Source organism: Amblyomma maculatum, chromosome 3, assembly GCF_055883805.1.
Source record: "Amblyomma maculatum isolate TAMU_Amacu chromosome 3, ASM5588380v1, whole genome shotgun sequence".
In the NCBI taxonomy this organism is placed as follows: Eukaryota; Metazoa; Arthropoda; class Arachnida; order Ixodida; family Ixodidae; genus Amblyomma; species Amblyomma maculatum.
This window is the reverse complement of record NC_139346.1, coordinates 191,310,718-191,328,682: the sequence shown is the minus strand read 5'-3', so window position 1 is coordinate 191,328,682 and position 17,965 is coordinate 191,310,718. Positions and strand designations below refer to the sequence as shown.

General features: G+C 47.2%; 1 protein-coding gene across 1 annotated transcript in view; it reads left to right on the top strand.

Moving 5' to 3' along the window:
- The window catches only part of spt4 (Transcription elongation factor subunit spt4), a 34,720-nt gene that overhangs the window by 1,378 nt on the left and 15,377 nt on the right, over window positions 1–17,965 (top strand). Inside the window, exon 3 of the mRNA XM_084599085.1 lies at window positions 6,246–6,301. Within this exon, the coding sequence (XP_084455211.1) occupies window positions 6,246–6,301 (56 nt within the window). The remainder of the gene's footprint in view (window positions 1–6,245; window positions 6,302–17,965) is intronic.

Genomic DNA, 17,965 nt, shown 5'->3' with positions numbered 1-17,965 from the left:
TTTACTATGACCACGTATTCGCCTGGATATGTAATGCACAACTGTATGACATTTTAGTTATAGGAAGATAGACAGACCAGTGTTGAAGGATGTAGCGAAAGATATTTGACGAGATATATGATGGGAACACGTAAATCAAATGCTGATGTATATCAGGTTAGATCAGAGAACCAAATCTCTTTCATAGCACTAGCTTGTGCTTCTGTGCATTCACAGTTTCACACAATGATTTTTCTTTTTGTTTTGTCACCTGGATGGCTGCAATTTATAGCTGGCCCATGTTACCTATTCATGCAGTTTTAAACACTAAATTTCCTTTCTCACCATGTATCTGTACATATTGATCACATAGTATGCTACTGCAGCCCTGGTGAGATACTGGAGTGCTTTTCCCAATTCAAAAGATAAAATTAATTTTGATTTGATTTTGTGGTGTTTAATGTCCCATAGCTACTCAGGCTATGAGAGACATTGTAGTGGAGGACTCCGGAAATTTCAACCGCCGGGGGTTCTTTAATGGGCATTGACATCGCACAGCACACAGGCGCCTTGCTTTTCGCTTCCACATCGAAAAGCAGCCATAAAGGCCGGAATTCGATCTCGCATCTTTGGGCACAGTATTCGAGCGCCCTATCCACTGCACCACCCTGGCGGGGCAAAAAAAATAAAAATAAAATTAGTGTAGTGCTTCTGGGTTGTTGCTGTCATTCCTTTTGCATAATGTTTTTACCATGCATATAGATGTCTGCATTTCATAAAGATTGCTATTGATTGTAGCACAGTTTTTTTTTTTTTTCTGATAATGAGCTGAACAATTTATTTCTTTGTTGGTGAGGAGCAGGGGATAGGATCCTAGTTGCATCATCTGCATACATGCATGCTTGGTGACAGTGAATCAAGTTGGCTCCATTGATTTTTTTATTGTCCTGTTATTTTTTGAACATCTAGATGAAAAAGACAAGAGCAAGAATTCTCTTTTGTTATAGCTTGCATTGTTGCTTAGCTCCAGAAGTGACTAGTATACTTTTTATCACATGCATCATTTTTGTAGCATTGCACTCTGTTTTGAAATTGTAGGTGACACTTTTAAGTGGCAGTTGATGGTACAGCGCACTGTCTGACTTTGCAGTTAGCTCTTTTAAACAGGTGCCGTATGGCACATGAGGTGATGCCCTGCTTGTTTTAGCGGCCACCTAATTTTCTCATCCTTGCTAGAGGTGCAAATAAGAAATGGCTGCTATATTGTCTCTATTTACCTGTCTACCTTTATAGTGACTGCAGCAGCATAAAGGGGTGTTATAGTGGGTGGAAAAGAAAAGTGTGTTTGTATGCAGGAATAGGCAGCCACAAAATTATACTAGTAGAGCACAGTATAGCCTCTGTAGTATAGCATTCTCCTAAATGTGGCACATCGTAAATTCAGTTTTCTTTATTTCAACACTACTGAAATCAAGCATAGGGGATATAAATCACTAAGCAAAAATGACCAAAATTCTATTCGTACCCTATTCCATCCTCTAAATATAGACCTGGAAAAAAGCGCATTGTTCAGATCATATCTTCCAGGTGCATACGAATTATCGTGTGAAGTCAGCAAGGATGAACTGAGCTGCTATTCTGGCTTCACCAATTGCTGTTGAGCTTATTTACCTCACATCCATAAGCACAGCCTCTGTGAAAAGAACTAGGTTGTACAATTGCACATTTGTTTAATGTCTTACAGCCATTTCTTCATACCTTTTCCTAACCAACCTACATGTGTCTGTCTGAAGAAACTTGATGAAAAGGAGGCTGTGTCTATCTATCTACTCTTGAGTGCTCACAAATCCAAGTCTTCTTAGGCTGCTTGAGAGAGTACAACTAATACCCATGTCACATGGGCACTTCTGATCAGGATCAAGGCGATCAAAATTGCACTTGATGCGGATCCGGCATTGCTACACTGTGAATTCAAACACGATCGCCCACATGCCTGCTCTTCCGTCTCGACCATGGTCGAGCTGTCGTTGCCACCCTTGTTCGCAGATATTATCAAATATTCCAAGTAAAGGTAAAGGTTATTAAAAATATTTATTATAAAACACAGTTTAAAAACTAATACTTTGTCTTCAAATTTATTTGATTTGAACTGCAAAGCTGTGCTCAAACTGTCGACACCACGTGCGGGGTTTGGCAGTGGTAAAAACACGTGCAGGCTCGACCTTGCTTGCCAGTTTCTGCTTGTGCTAGTCGCTTGGTGCTCTGCTTGCGTGTGCGATGGATGACAACTGCTACTTGTCCATGGAAGCTGCGGTCAGAAAAAGAGCAAAGTTTTAATTAAGCTTGTGTTTTTATATATGTTACAAATCACAATGTTCATCGCGCGCAGCGCCATCTCTCATGTAGCAATCTAACTTGTTGGTCGGAATTAAGTGGGTACGTCTAGCACGATCCATCCCGACAGCGCTTGAAACTTCAATCACGATTATTACCGATCGCGATCCGAAGTGCCCGTGTGACAGCGGTATAATTAACAATTAAAGGAGGTCTGGGAGTTATGAAATAGTGGGTGGAGTGAGATGGTAAAATTCATTTGTCCGTGAGTAGCCTGAACAAGTTTGCAAACGGCTCAGGAGGTGGTACTAGGATACTGGTAGCCCTGTCCCAAATGACCGAAAGGATTGGGGTGTGAAAGTTCTAAAAAAAAAACATTGTTGACTTTGGCACTGAAAATTAAGTGCTCGTCATGACCGTTATACAAACGAAGCTAGCATCCACTGGCGCCAGGGAAAGCATAGGTGATATTATTTGTGTCGATCAGGGTTAAATAATTATGTAATAATGGAGATAATTGATGAGAGAGGAAAAGAAAAAACAACTTGATGCAATCAGAAGCATCTGTTTAGCCTAACAAGGACCTTGTTGAATCTGACAGCCTTGATGTCATAGGTAGTGTATGAGGGTTATCACACAGCTCCTACTCTCCGCGTTGGGTCACATTCCACATGACACTTGCTGTAACACAGGGCGTTCCACATCCTTTGCTATGGATCCGGTGAAATCCATGTGGTTCCATAAGGGATCCATGTGGCATATTGGCTGCATGTGGTGGTTTTTTCTTCTCTTTTCTAATCGATCATCTCCACAATCGCATTATTATTTTACATTCATCAACATAAAAAAAAATATCCCTGTGCTTTCTTTGCTGACCATGGCTGTTTGCTCCTTTTGTAAACGAACCTTTCATTGTTCCTACATTCAAGCTACACTGATCTAAGCAGTACTCTAGAATGTAGAATAGGTTCTATTTATGTGCATTAGGTCGCTCAAATTTTGGGCGTAGCAGCGGGTGTGTTGGCAGGATATGACACTGTTTTGCATGCAGGGCAGTTGGTATGAGTTGGACAAAGAAGTAGAGGGCGCAGTGGGACATTGTCGCATGCCATAAGCTGTTGTATGGCAGTAATAGGTCAGTTGGCTCTTTTGTGGCCACAGTTGAAATTGCAGATTATTTTGTTAAAAAAAAAAAGATAGGAATGCAGGAAGACCTACTCTCCGTTGCAGGAAGATGTCAGTACTGCATAGAGCACAAATATAGTGCTCTCATTGCCACAACCAGAACATAGTTTGTAGGACTGCTGTTCCACTTCAAATATAAACAGACACTAAAGAGGACTACTAAGTCAGGCTGGACTGGTTGGTTAGCACCGTGTGATAGCAAACATTGGATTCTTAACGAAAAACAGCACTTTTATGACCTAGAAAATTGCCTAAAGGCGAAGTACCCGTGGTGGTACCACTTTCAGATTCGTTCGTTCGCTCTGGCATGGATGTCGTATTTACGAGATTTCTCGTGGAGCACTTTTTTTTTGCCGCCTCAGTGGGCAAGTACTGTCGAAATACCAAGAAAGCAGTGCGGCGAGTGTAGCCAAGAATGCGGTTGCGCATATTTAGCCATTACGGGTGTACCTGTGTGCCTGTTCCTCTCTATTTAGACTCGAAAGTGCTTTTTTCGCTCAAAATAATTGATGTGGCTAAATGAACCCCTGCTTTAGAATGGTGAAGAAGTCCGCATCATGTCGGCATTGTTATTGATCCCAAGGCAGACATCCTCCGTACATCCTTTATGTAGCTGGGCGCCGACCAGTTAGTGTCTCCAAGTCCGCGAAAACAGCTGGTGTACTAGATTACTCATTACGCTATCTCGAGAGCGGCGACGATTGAATGCGCGAGGTTGTTCGGCGCCCGCCTGCAAAGCGCTTCATTATCACCATAATTTTTAATTCGTATGAGGGGGCAGAAGTGTGTTAGCTCGGCTTCATTTGTGCTCTTAAAGAAAGAACTGACGACTTAATTCTCGTAGTTCTTAACTTTTCCGTTTTTGCCGCTATTTATCGCGTTAAGAAGAACAAGAAAAAAGATAAAACCCGTGATTATTGACTTGGGAAGGAGAAGCAAAAAGAAGCTGTGTTTTCATTGACAGTGTCAGCGCTTGTATACTGTCTTCCCCCTGTGTTTTGTTTTGTGTGTGCTACATTAGAACAATCGCAATTAATAATCTAGACCGACTATAGCCCGAGTTTCAACCCTCCATCATTCACTTGCATTATCGGCTAGATTAATTTGAAAATTTTCTATGTAGGCTGCTGGCCTATGAATATCAAGCACACAGCATCAAGTGTGTAGTCGTCTAGACTTCTTGAGTATTTTAATATATAGACCTTTGTCTAGATTGTCCTGAGTCATCGAGAAAATGCTGTTAGTCGCGACTCCAGTATAAGCCAGCAGTCTGCACAAAAAAAAAAAAAAAGAATCCTCCCTCTTAACAACGAAAAACGATCTATGCATATGGTTACCGATACTGAGTGGGCTGTTCGACCACATGAGGTTCGTACCTAAGTCTCAAAAAAGCAGTTCGGTATTGTGAAAGACGCAGCCTTCCACAATAGAGAGATTTAGCTTACCGTGATCCGCTACCGTGATTTGCCACCGCGCGTTTTATTGCGCATGCCCAGATCCCCTTGACGCCGATAGATGGCGCCACATACTAGATGTCGGCACATAGACCTGCTGCGTCGGGATCAATCAGCTTGTGCGCCCCGCCCACGCGTGGTAGAGGGTCACGGTGGCGGATCACGGTAAGATAAATCTCTAATGCCGAAACCACTTTACCGTCCGCGCGTGAGAACGATTCATGACTCGCTGGTCGGCACCTGGCTGCTGTTGGTCGGATGTTGGGAATGGCCTCAGCGTGCAGGGGCTGCCTTGTTCCAGACCTCACTCTGCGAGAAAAGAGGAACGCGGCTTAGACTGCCCTCGTACTGCGCACTTTTGTAAATTGAAAGTCTGTGCGGAGAGGAAGGACGTGCCTCTCAGAGGCGCCATAATGTAGGGCACCGGATTTATTTTGACTGCCTTCGGATGACCTGCACACTGGCATATCACTCAGCCTCTTGCATTTCTTCCCATCGAAACGAGACCGTCGCTGTCCGATGTCGATGCCTTGTCCTCGATAACCGAACATAGCTATAACCATTTGGCAACAGTTTTATACGGTGGCTGCTGCTCCTGAGTCCACCCTCCATCCGATTTTCATTCGCTGCAGTTTTGGGTAGACTGCAGAAGGCGGTGGGGAGAGTAACGACAAATGTAGGGGTCTCGGTTTGGTTTAATGTCCCAAAGCGACTCAAGCTATGAGAGATGCTATGAGGGCTGTGGATAATTTCGGCTATCCGGGGTTCTTTGACGTGCACTGACATCGCACACGGGCGCCTTGCATTTCGCCTCCATTGAAACGCGGCCGCCGCGCGGCCGGCTCAGTCGCCGCTCGCTCTAACTACTGAACCACAGCGGCGGGGCAAATGTTGTGGACTGAGAGCGTTCAAGCTGCGACGTCGTTGACGTTGAAGGCAATAGGCCCGCCTTGTGCTCGTCACAGTGTTTTCACTGTAACCGAGTTATAACAGCGCGCGCCAGACGACTGACGTCTTCTGTAAACTGCCGGCTGTTCGAGGTCTTAACTGCTTAGTGGGCGTACATTAAATGGGCACAGTTTCAGAAGTCTTGATTTTTTTTCTTTCCAATTTTACTGAATACATACATAAGCATAACTGACATAAGCAAATTCCGCGGTAACCGACGCGAGCGAAACCTACGAAGTGAGGCGATTAATGAATTCCGAGCGCGAATGCAGGGCTTCGCATTGCGTGAGCAAACTGTTCTAACTGACGTTTTCCTTTTTTTTTCTTTTTTTTCCTGTCTTTCAGGATGATCGCCCTGATGAACCCCGAGGACAGCTGGGTGGCCAAGTGGCAGAGAATCAGTGAGTGTCAAATCACATGTGTTCCTCCCATCCGTCGGTGTGCGCCGAAGGCGGGTCCCATCGCGGTTGCGGATCCTCACCCGAGCGTGTTGTCTTGAGTAGCGGAGGCGTGACATGAACGGAGCCGTGACCTTTGCCTGATCTCTGGGGATTCCTGGTCATTCAGGGGGATACTCAGCCTCGGTTCAGCTAGGTGTTCGCAAAAATTGACTTCAGGGACAGCCTTCTTGGCACACAAGTATTCCTGCTTTATTATCTCTCCCATCGAATGCATTCGCACTTTGTGCGAGTACAGCGATGGAGGTCAAAGCTCGCAGCAAATGTTCCGAAGTAATCAGAATATACTAATTGCAGTTTGTACCACTGGTACGTGTGTAATTTCAGAGGCCTTAACATTCTTTTTTTTTTTTTTTGTACAGAAATGAACTCGCTGGTTTAGTAGCTGCTCATACTACCGGGACGTTTGCGATGATATACATGTATCTATTAGCGTATGCGTGATTGCACTGTGTAGAATGTGTAAATTATCTCCATAAACGAACTTGCCTGTTCCTGAGGATTTCCTCTAGTTTTGTTCGGTGCCATTTAGCATTCTGCATTTTTTCTCCACCCTCTGTTATATTTGGTTCGTTCAGGCCATCCGTGCTGCGAATTTTCGAGAGGGCTTCCCAGTGCCCACAGTATCTTTTTTTCATTTGCGTTGTTAGCTCTGGGCAAACACTCTTCCCCGTTTCAATATTTTTGGCAATTTACGAACGTTGTGTTGTCTCCTGAAAGAGGTTGCAGTGGCCGCCTGATTAACCGACGAGGAGAAATACGCAAAGAGGGCAAGGGCTAACTAAAAGCCGAAGTAACATATCGACGCGTCTTCGGGCTCTGTGGCATCCTCTTGTACGTTCTCGTGCGTATTCTTGGGAACGCTCTCGTGCAGTGCGCTGGTTGCAATATGCTAGGCCTCTGGTCTAATCCGCCTTTTTCACAAGGCCCCTCTGCGCATGCGCAGCTCTTAACCTCCGCAATCGGCGCAGCTGTAGCTGATCTCGGAGGCCATGTATAGTTAATGACAGGCGTATGCGATAGATGGCTGTAGCTGTCAAGAACACACACCGTCATTTCGCTGGCGGCTGCATCTCTTAAAGACGTTTTCAGCCAGTAGCAGACGAATTTTCAACCACTCCCAGAGGGCGCCACATTTTGTGAAAAAGGCGGATTGTGCTGCATTTTCTGGCCTTATTACTGGAAAGTGAAACTTGACTTGAGATAATGCGATATGCTCATACTTAATAATGTAACGGGAAGAAATGTATTTACAAAAGAGGATTAAGGATATAGGCAGGGAGAGACAGCCAAGGAGCCTAAATAGTGCGAGGCCAGCGTTCGACGCACTTCGCCTTCCTCGCCTACCACACGTCAGTACAGCACTTTGTCCTCTTTCTCCCAGCTTAAGGCCGTGACAGTTTTGTGCTGTACTGCGTGGGAAACGCAGTAGTTGGTCAATTAAAAGAAATCGGATTAATCTCGACCATCTGAACGTTCTGTAACGGGTGGGAGTCGAACACGCGAATTCGTGCATCAGTAGCAGAACGCCGTGGCAAACTACGTCGCAGCTGCGGGTGTGGTCATGTTTTCAGGATTATTTTTAAGTGTGTATTCTGTTCCCTCTGGGTTCCTATTGCTTTTCTATTCGGTGCCGATGAACTTCAATAATCTGCTTCACCGTTCCGAAGTACTAATTTACTGCAGCTTGGTGAGCAGTGGTATGACTTTTTTCTTTGTTTTGTTACGATGCTTAGAAAGTCCTCCTGAAAAGCAAATTACCTGAAAACCGTTTACGTTACAAGATAAGCCGCATTCGAGGCAAGGATACAGCCGAGAAAGCTGCGAACAAGCAAAATGTCGCGATACATACAAACTACTGATGCCCTACTGCTTTCCTGGCTCAAGCACCGTTGTCGAATGCAAAGGAACGGCGCTAGGGCGGGGGGGGGGGGGGGGGGGGGGGGGGGGAGGAGGAGGAGGAGGAGGAAGAGGCAATAATGAACTCTGAAGTTTTTTTAGATAGCGACAATGGGCCTACAGATACGCAAACTGACCGTGAACGTTGCCAAACAAACCAAAGGTTAAGAAATGAATGGAAAAGAGGAGGAGGGGGGAGTAAGGCGGGAAACCGAATACGATGTCGGGCGTATGCATATCGCACAGGGTGCAGCAAACGAATTTTCTCCCAATTTCAATAGCATCCAAGCTGTCACAGCTTTTCTACCATCTCTTCAATCTATACGCGCTCGCCGCTGTTCTTCTTTTTTTTTTTTTCCTCGAATTTTTTAAACCGGCCATTATTTGGCCGTCCTTTTGAGGCCTCCCCTCCCTCCCGTCGTCCTCCGCCTCTCCCTGTTTTCCCCCGTGCCATTACGTGATCGTGAACAACGGTCCATCCATCCCGTACGCCTGGGCCTCTCGAATGAGCACAACGATCGAGCGGTCGAAATTGAGGGCGTCGCCGCTGCTGTCCCTGACCGTGAAATAAAAAGCCGGTCGAAAATAAACGTGCCCGCAGAGAGGGCGACAGGCCGTTCGGAACCACACACACGCGTCGCATAGCTCTGCACTGTGTGTTGCCCGCTAAACGAAAAAAAAAAAAAAAAAGGAAAAAAAAGAAAGAAAGAAAACTGTTGACGCGACGGAAAATGGGTGGTCTTCTTTTTCTTGCCTTTCTCTTGCTCCTAATATTTTTATTCCCGTACTTTGTTTCTTCCTCTCTCTGGCGCCTTTTTGTGTACGAGAAAGTTATCATCTTGGGAGGTTGTCTGTAGTTTAGGTTTCCCTCCTTTCTGCGGCTCTTGAAGAGTGGAAGGAAAGAAGGCGCGTCTTGGTGGGCGAAGACAGCCGGCACATTGGCCGTAAGCGTAGTGTGCACGGAAGGGGGGGGGGGGGGGGGGGAGGGGGGGGCGCTCCTCCGGCTATATATACCCCCGATAACGGCGTGCGATCACATCATGTCGTTGTGTCCGACAAAGCGGACCCGGTCGGACGGACTTCCGGAGGATTTGCCCGAAGTCTGCCCGCTGCCCCTCACCCCTGCTCGTCTCGAATGTGTTACGGACTCCGAACGGAGACGACCGGCTGCCGCGCGAAGTCAGCGCCGCCACTTCAACGGAGGATTCGATGTGCAAAATATGCCCGTGTGTTTGGCACAGTAGCACTGCACGCCTGTAAAGGTCTCCGGGCCAACTTCGACCCCCGCTGGGAAGGAGGGCAAGACAGTTATGGGGGGTGGAAATTGTTTTTTTCAGGAAAGAAAAGGCCCTAAAACTGGTTAACTCGCGGTGGACACTTCAGTCGTGACACGGCGTAGGGGGAAGGGAGTGGAAGAAGCAAGGTGATGCGAAGATTAGAAATGTTCGAGTAGCGAATCGAATAGTCGCTTATTCGATTAGCTGAGCAAATCGAACGTGTTTTTAAGTTTTCGTTCTCAGATGAACCATCTCGGGCGGCTCATTTTTGATCGGATAGCGAGATGGGAAATCGAATCCGGGATCCTAGGATCCCCCGCCGGGGTGGTGCAGTGGTAAGACGCCCGACCACTGTGCCGGAGTACCCGGTTTCGAACCCGACCGCGGCGGCTGCGTTTCGATGGAGGCGAAACGAAGAGGCGTCTGTATGCTGTGTGATGTCAGCACATCTTAAAGATCCCCAGGTGGCCGAAATTAGTTACGGCACCCCTTTCTCTCTATCCACTTTCACTCCCACCTTCCTCCCTTCCCTTACGACTCTGTTCAGGTGTCCACAGAAGCAAGTGTGACAGATACTGCGCCTTTCCCTTCCTGTAAACCAATTATATATCCTGGGATACCGAGTAAGGCTGCTCATTAGGCTACGATGTTACAGCTTGGTTAAAGCGGAGCTTTATGTCCACGTCGGGTTTTCTTTTACGTAATGTGGTAGCTCAATATGGGCTTATATGCTAATGAGTATTTGGGATAATAAAAGCTCATTAATTTTTGGCTGCGCGCTGCATTCTGTGTAATGATGCGCAAGGCGTTACTATACACTGATCTCTGCAATCTGTTTACTTACAACTAAATAATGTATAATATGATTTGTTCAAGTGTTTATTTTTCAGCATCAACAGCCGAGCGACGGCTTCGACGTCAAAGTTTTTAGGTCAAGTGAGCAAAAAAAGAAAACGTTTAGAGAGAGAGAAAACTTTATTGTCGGGAGTAGTCTTCCTGGGTCTTAGTGGAAGAGCCCAGCCTGCTTTAAAAGCAGTAATCACAGCGAGTGAAGAAGCTGCGAATATATCGCAGTTTTCTTTCTTTCTTTTTTTTTTTTTTTCATCTATCACGTAGCCTAGGCTTAACTTTGACGCCATACCCATTGCTCGACCGTTGAAACCCAAACCGAAACTGGGGGAAAAAAGATCAGTTATAAGTTACAGCGCGTGATGATTCGTGTGCCGTAATCTCTTACGTATTGTTAGAAGAAGAAAAATGCGAAAATTTGGTGTTTATATGCTTCATTAAGTGATTAAGCGACCAGCAGAGTGCGTGTACGCGAACGGGGATCCTTAAAGGGAGCCGTTAGCGATGTGCTTAAGTGTGTGTGTGTGCCCCCCCCCAGCCGACCTCCTCCTTCACTTTTTTTTTTTTTTTAAACGTGTACATGCATCGCACAGCGCGCGGGCGCCTTTTACACCTTGCTTTTACTGAAATGCGACCGCCGTGCCAGGGTAACTGTCCCAGGACCTCTTGCTCAGCACCCGCACGTTTTCGCCCTAGCTTCTGAAGCAATCGCGGCGGGATTACCCAGCAATAATCAGCATGTCTTGGACAGAAGCAGCGAGGATTCGGTCCTGTCATCTCCCAGTGGCGCAGCGTTCGCTTAGAGAACGTATACGGTGCGGAGCAAGGCGAAGGTGGAGCGCATCTGCTCCCTCTTCCTCGTCTCAGCGCGAACATCGATGCGAGCTCTGCGGCCTCTCGCTCGCACTGGCTTGCGTCAGTGGGGCGCATGTTTTCGGCCGCAGAGAAGCCGCGTGGGCGGCTTCGCTATTCGGCCGAAACGGATGCGGAACAAAACACGGGGGCTTCGCAGCAGTTTATAGCCCGGGCCTTGACGTGGGAGTAGCTTTTGTGGACCCGTGCTCTACTGCCCCGTTGTTTACATGTTTTGGGTCGAAACGCGCGCGGAATGCGCGCGATGCCACTTGACTCATTCTGGCCTCGCACACGTCCGGCTGTTGTTATTGTGGTGACGCACCCAGAGCTTTTTTTTAGGACCGTATACCGCCTTTGCAAAAAGTAAACTGTCTGCGAGGTTTGCTTCTCGGTTGTGTAGGGGAGCACTTTCGCCTTCCCCAAAGTCCAAGATGCTCTTGAAAGATGAGGGTAAGAGGCATGTACGGTTTTTAAACTGCTAGGAAGGGACGATTATTCCCTATGCCGACCCCTCATATCAAGCAGTGATTGTAGGCGAACCGCCATTGATGGCTTAAGCCGGAATAACAAGCGCTGAGAGTGACCTTAAGTAAGCGCGCAGAGGCAAGGAGTGAAGTATAGCAGGTGCAAGATGTATATGGAATCCTCTCGTTTGTTATTATATAGGCCCCAATTTTTGTGAACACTATGCCGTATTGATAGCCAGGAATAATATTAACGATGAATTTCATATCGAATTGCTGAAGGTTATAGGTGCGCTACGCTTTCTAAGCAACTCGGGGGATGAACTGCAAATAATGATTGGTGACCTAGACAGGAAAAGTAGAAAGGTAGGCTTGCAAATCAATATGCAGAAGACTAAGGTAACGTTCGACAGCCTCGGAAAGGAACAGCAGTTTACATTAGGTAGCGAAGTACTGGAATTAGTAGGCGAATATGTCTACTTAGGACAGGTAGTAACCGCAGATCCGGACCATGAAAAGGAAATAACAAGAAGAATAAGATTGGGATGGAGCGCATTTGGCAAGCACTTACAGATTATGACTATCAGCTTACCGGTATCGCTAAAGAGGAAAGTATATAACAGTTGCATCTTACCTGTACTCACCTGTGGGGCTGAAACGTGGAGACTAACCAAGAGAGTTCTACTTAAGTTGACAACCCAGAGGGCTATGGAACGAAAGATGGTAGGGGTAATATTAAGAGATAGGAAGCGTGCAGAGTGGGTCAGAGAAATAACTCAGGTTACCGACATTCTAGTGGAAATTAAGAAGAATAAATGGGCATGGGCAGGACATGTAGTGCGAAGAGCGGATAACCGATGGTCGCTTAGGGTAACAAACTGGATTCCAAGGGAAGGAAAGCGTAGCAGGGGGCGGCAGAAAGTTAGGTGGGCGGATGGGGTTAATAAGTTCGCAGGGGTCAAGTGGATGCAGCTAGCACAGAACCGGGTTAAGTGGAGAAATATGGGAGGGGCCTTCGCCCTGCAGTGGGTATAGTCAGGCTGATGATGATGATAGGTGCGCTGACACTACTATCTGGAGATACTATTGCAGTTAAACGCCACGAGCAGTGTCGGTTCTACAGTTCTTTAAGCAGATGTGAAAAGCGTTTCTTTAGCTCATCTGTATATTCAATTTAAGGCATTTGAACAGTTTTCCATTAAGTGAGCGATGTATCTTGTTTATACATGTGTAAAACGCACTCAAACGGCGATCAGTGGACAGTTGATTATTATTTTTTTTCTTGTTCTTCTTCTTCTTCTTATTATTATTATTATTATTATTATTATTAACTGCTGACTTATATTGCAGTGTAATAATCGCACTTCCTAATTTTTTTTTTTCCTGATCGTACGCATAGTCAGGTAGCAGCTTGCTGCTATAGGGTCAACTGGAGCCACTTCAGATTTGCGGGAAAAACCGTCTTTTTTTTTTTTTTTTTGCTGCCATGTGGCTTTTTCATTAGATGTTAGCAGTGGGGGCTGTTAGCTAGGGTCACCGAAAGTGGCAACGACGAGGCTGCACTGCACGGGCTCGGGGCTGAAGTTGCGGTCTCGAGTCTTTACAGTTTTGAATTCCGCCATGCCCACTGTTCTTTCGAGGAAATTGGCCGTAACTTTGCGCGGGAGTTCTTGACCTCTTTTCTGCTGCTTCGCAAAAAATAACAGCGGTCGACGCTGCTAGGATGCCTTACGGCGCGCCCATTATTTTGTGAGGCTCTTACGAGCGGCTTTGAACTGCGGGAGAAATGACCACAGGGTGATCCGTGCGTCCCGCTAGTTCAGTGCATGTCGTCAGCGAGAACAAATTTCACTTCGCCATATTCCTGCCCGCAGATCATACTAAAATCACAGCTGAATAAATGATATAGATTATGTGCAGGTCTTCGACCTCATGCTGGACTGCATGCCTCCCTGCGTATTTTCATTTTAACCTGCACCACGCCAAAAATAAATAAATAAAAGCGATCGCTCAGTAAGAGCGCACTGCGCGCGAGCGGCCTGTCCGCCTGTAGAGGAGCGGTATGGTGACAGGGCCACGATCGTGCAGTGGTGAATAGGTAACACCCGAATGCACAGGCCCTGCAGAGCACGGGTCGCCGCTGCCGCCGTCGTTCTATTCTTGCCTTGTCTTAACTTTACTCTGACGTTATAGCATCTATACCTGGGTTTAACACCGCTTAAACCGATCAAGACATGCGAAAGCACTATTTCACATGGTTTGGCTTGGTTTTGCTAGGGTATTTTAGCAGCGAGAGGCTGGTGCAAGTCTATTGAACGACATACGGCTGGCGTACACATGTCGTCCGTTTGAATGCCTATCGCAAACTGCAGATGGACGCTAAATGGGCACCACATGAACGATGCGCGAAAAACAATTGCGTCACAATTTCGATAGGAAACTGGAAGTCTAGCGCCACGTTGTGGTCCGTCAGTGATGCCATATACAAAGAAATGGCTCGACAGAGGTGGTAGGTGGGAGGCGCCCTGCCGCAAGGGTATCTGTTGTGCATGGATAGGGCATACTGTCGGGCTGATCAATTGAGCTTGACAGCGCTTAGACACGCAGACAGAGGTCAGAAACAGAAAAGGACGACGACACGTGTGCATGCTATCGTCCCACTCTCTGGTGGCTCGACAATGGCTAGCATCAAAGTTGCTATAATGGCAACCAGCGAGGCATAAGTAAGATTTTTGCTCGGCTCTGACGATCGTGGGAGTGCCTTCGCTGTAAAAATTCAGTCCGCAGTTACTTACGGCGAACAGGCTATTTCGCCTTAGTGATAACTTTAGCACAATTCTATAAGCAAGAAAACACGATGCAAGAAATAGGTCTTTACCCCTTTAAGTTAAGTTCTTGACGCTACGCAGATATTCTGCTTCGCCCCCCCCCCCCCCCCCCCTTTTTTTTTTTTTCTTGCCTGATCTTTAGTTGTGTTTGGATTTTTTTCCCCCCGCTTGTGCATCTGCCTCTTCGCGGTGGTCTGTTCTCCTTAATTACTTGTGCGGTCTACATGCGTGACCCTCACTTCCAGGATAACGAGCTACTTACGTTGACGTTCGTTTTGCGTGGTCTTGCGTCGCGTGCAAAATTTGACGTGGTCAGGGTCTATTCGTTGCACACGGCTTGGTCATTTACAGAACAGAGTGTTCTTTGATCGAATTCGATGGCAGAAATCGTTGCCACGTGAGGCGACATTGGGCAGGAAACTGAAAGCCGCGGGATGCTGGGTACGTCCGAGACAAATAAACTAGACCAACTTCGGCGTATTGCGCCCGTCTGTATTCAGTGACGGTATTATGTAGGGTTGCTGAAACTACAAGCAGCCTCAGTTGTACAGCTGTTGTCGTTACCAAGTGTATAGTGTGCAGTTGAAATGATAGGGCCGGGACCAAAGCTGTGTTATTCGGCTTAAGATGATAGAAGAATTGGCTCCGCATCTAATCTACGCTGTTTAAGCACTGCGCCAGCGAGGGAAGATACGACCACTCTTTCTGGAACTACTTTCCGTGAACGTTTTAAGGGTGCATGCGCGTCCATCACGTGTGCGACCTTTGTGTCCCATAAAAATGCGGTCATCCGCGGCCACAGTCACACGCGTGTGAGGCCGATTGGGGTGCGCAACTGGACTATGGGGAACCGATGTCCCTAATGTACCTGGCAGGTGTCCCCAAGGAGTGGCGAAGGGGAAATTTCGTGGAAGAGTGGTGGCGGTGTGGGACCGCCAGAAGGAGAGCTGCGGCCATGGGGCTTTTCGAGGGGAGGAGGGTGGAGGAGAGGCGGCTGCGGGTCTTTGAAGGCGGGTGTGGATGAAAGCGAAGAACCGTTATAATTTTACCTCACTTTCCTACTGACGCTTTGACCGTCGACCACCGACACCACGACACATTTGCACCGCATCCGCCCTCCGGTTCTTTCACCTTCCCCTTGCTCCCAGGTTACGTGAAAACCAGGGGGGACATATATTATATCAGAAATAGGGAAAGTTACGAGAGGAGAAAGTGGGCTTTAAGTCCTTCGCTTTCCTCCAGTTCTTCTATTTATTTATTTCAAATTTTCTACCCCCTCGCGCGCGTCCTGTCCGTGTTTTACGTCACACGGTGAAAGTTTTGAGCGGAAAAAATAAATGAGTTAGTAAAGATTTCAGAATTGGGAATGAATCCCCCAAAATCGGTGGGGTCTCTTTCCCTTCACTTTCCCTAAAAAAAGGAACGGAGAAAAACTTCCCCCTTCTTTTACTTCTTAGTTTCATTTGGCTTTATATGGGAGACCGCTCTCCACGTCCACATTTGTTGCGCCAGGTTACAATTTTTTTTTTTTTTTGAAGGATCAAGGGATGGGCGATATGAGGGGCAGGAACATCAAGGTGAAGGAGGACAAGTAGGAGGGAGGGAGGGGGAGATTGTGTGGAGAGCTGTAAGCGCAAACCGGAGAGTGGGCAAGGATGTGGACGTACCTCCGCCGTCATCGTATCTTCTTCCGTCGCCTGCCTCCTTTCTGTCTTTACTGCCGTCGAGGGGTGAGGGGAGGGGGGGGGAGATGAAAAGCCACCAGGGCGGGGTGCGAGCTCCCGGCTGAGGCACGGTTGTCGCGCGGTCCCGTCGACGTCCTGCGTCCGCTGCTTCTTGGACGCTGCTGTGGACCGATGGGCCTCCTTCCATCCCGAGAGCACACATACGACCAGCTTGCTCGCTCCTCTTTCAGTTTCTTTTCTGTGTGTTTTCTGAGCGCGTCAGGGGAGGGTTCTTTGCCTCTATCGCAGTAGCTTGTGCAGCCGTCCGCCGCTGCTGTCGGTACACTGCCGGTCGGCAACCTATATGACCGGCGGTTCTATATCTTTCCGAGAATGACGACAGTACGTCAAAAAAGTGCCGCTGTGCGCATGCCGCTCCCTCTGTGTAAGTGTGTACGCTCGCTTGCTCGGTGTGCCGCGTAATACCAGCCTCCCGGAGCGGGAACAGATGTTGCGCGTCGACAGCGGACCTATTCGTGGAATTCTTTTTTTTTTTTTTTGAAATTCATTTTTCACTTTTTTCCTTGCTTGTTCTCTTTCCTGACCCTCCGTTTCGCATCCTGTGAGCCTCGGCCGGACCAAAAATAGCGCCTTTTGTCCGAATAATGGGCAGGTTCGATGAAGAATAAACCGCGGATTGGGGCGCCGGTCACAAAAGAGTAACGTTTCGCTGCTTCTCGTGGGCTGGAGGGACTCGACGCTGCAATTAGCGCCCCCGGACATCTGCGCGGTGAATGGCCAACGGGTCTTTGTAAAACTGGTTCGCTTGCGGCAAGCTGGTTTAATTCAAAAGCTAAAAAAAAAACAAAAAAAAAAACGAAATAATGAATTTAATGTGTGTGTCGGTCATTTGAAGGCGTACGACGTAAGCTACAGAAAAAAGAAGTTAAAAGAAAAAAAAACCTAACTTCCGAACAAGGTGGACGTATGATTTGGGCGAACGTGCGTGTAAGTTGCAAGGAGATGACATGGTTAAATTGGAGGGATATGGGAATGGACCGGCCCTTTATTTTGCAGTGGCCGCAGTCAGTCTGGTAGTGACGAAATTAAGTCAAGCGATTCAATTTGTTTAGTTATGCAAGGGCGCCTGCGTGATATGGCAGGTATCCTTTTTCTTGTTTTTTTTTTTTTTTTTTTTTTTTTTGCGTTTATGGAAATATTTTCAGTCTACAAACAATCATGTGGTGTTCTGGGCACCGCTTAGAATTTCGATTTCAAGGGGAACCGGTGGCATCACTCCACACTACTTGGTGGCCGGTGTGGCAAACACGGTGGCCTGCTCATTTTTGGCAGTTGTCAGTTCGTGGGTTAGGTCCCGACCACGATTGCTGGATTTGCATGAGGAGACCAAATGCAAAAAAAAAAAAAAAAAAAAAAAAGAAAAAGAAAAAAGCCCGGCGGTAACGAGTTTGTAACTCCAATGCTACAGTGTTAACCGGCTTGTGATCGCAAAGGGATGGAGACCTATGAGAGCTGATGTATTAGAGGGATGCGCTAATAGAGTATGGGTGACCGCTGCAGTGATCTGGCATTAGCATGGTTAGGGCATCCGCGCCGTTATCCGGAGGTGCTGGGCACGTAGATTGCAGGCGCATTTTTTACCTGAGGTTGCCTGCCGGCGGGCTTGCGGACGCCGAACACGCTTGAAACTGAGAAGAAGCGAATAATAGCGAACGCTTGAAAAATGCGGGCCATTGTGTCCTCAGTTTTC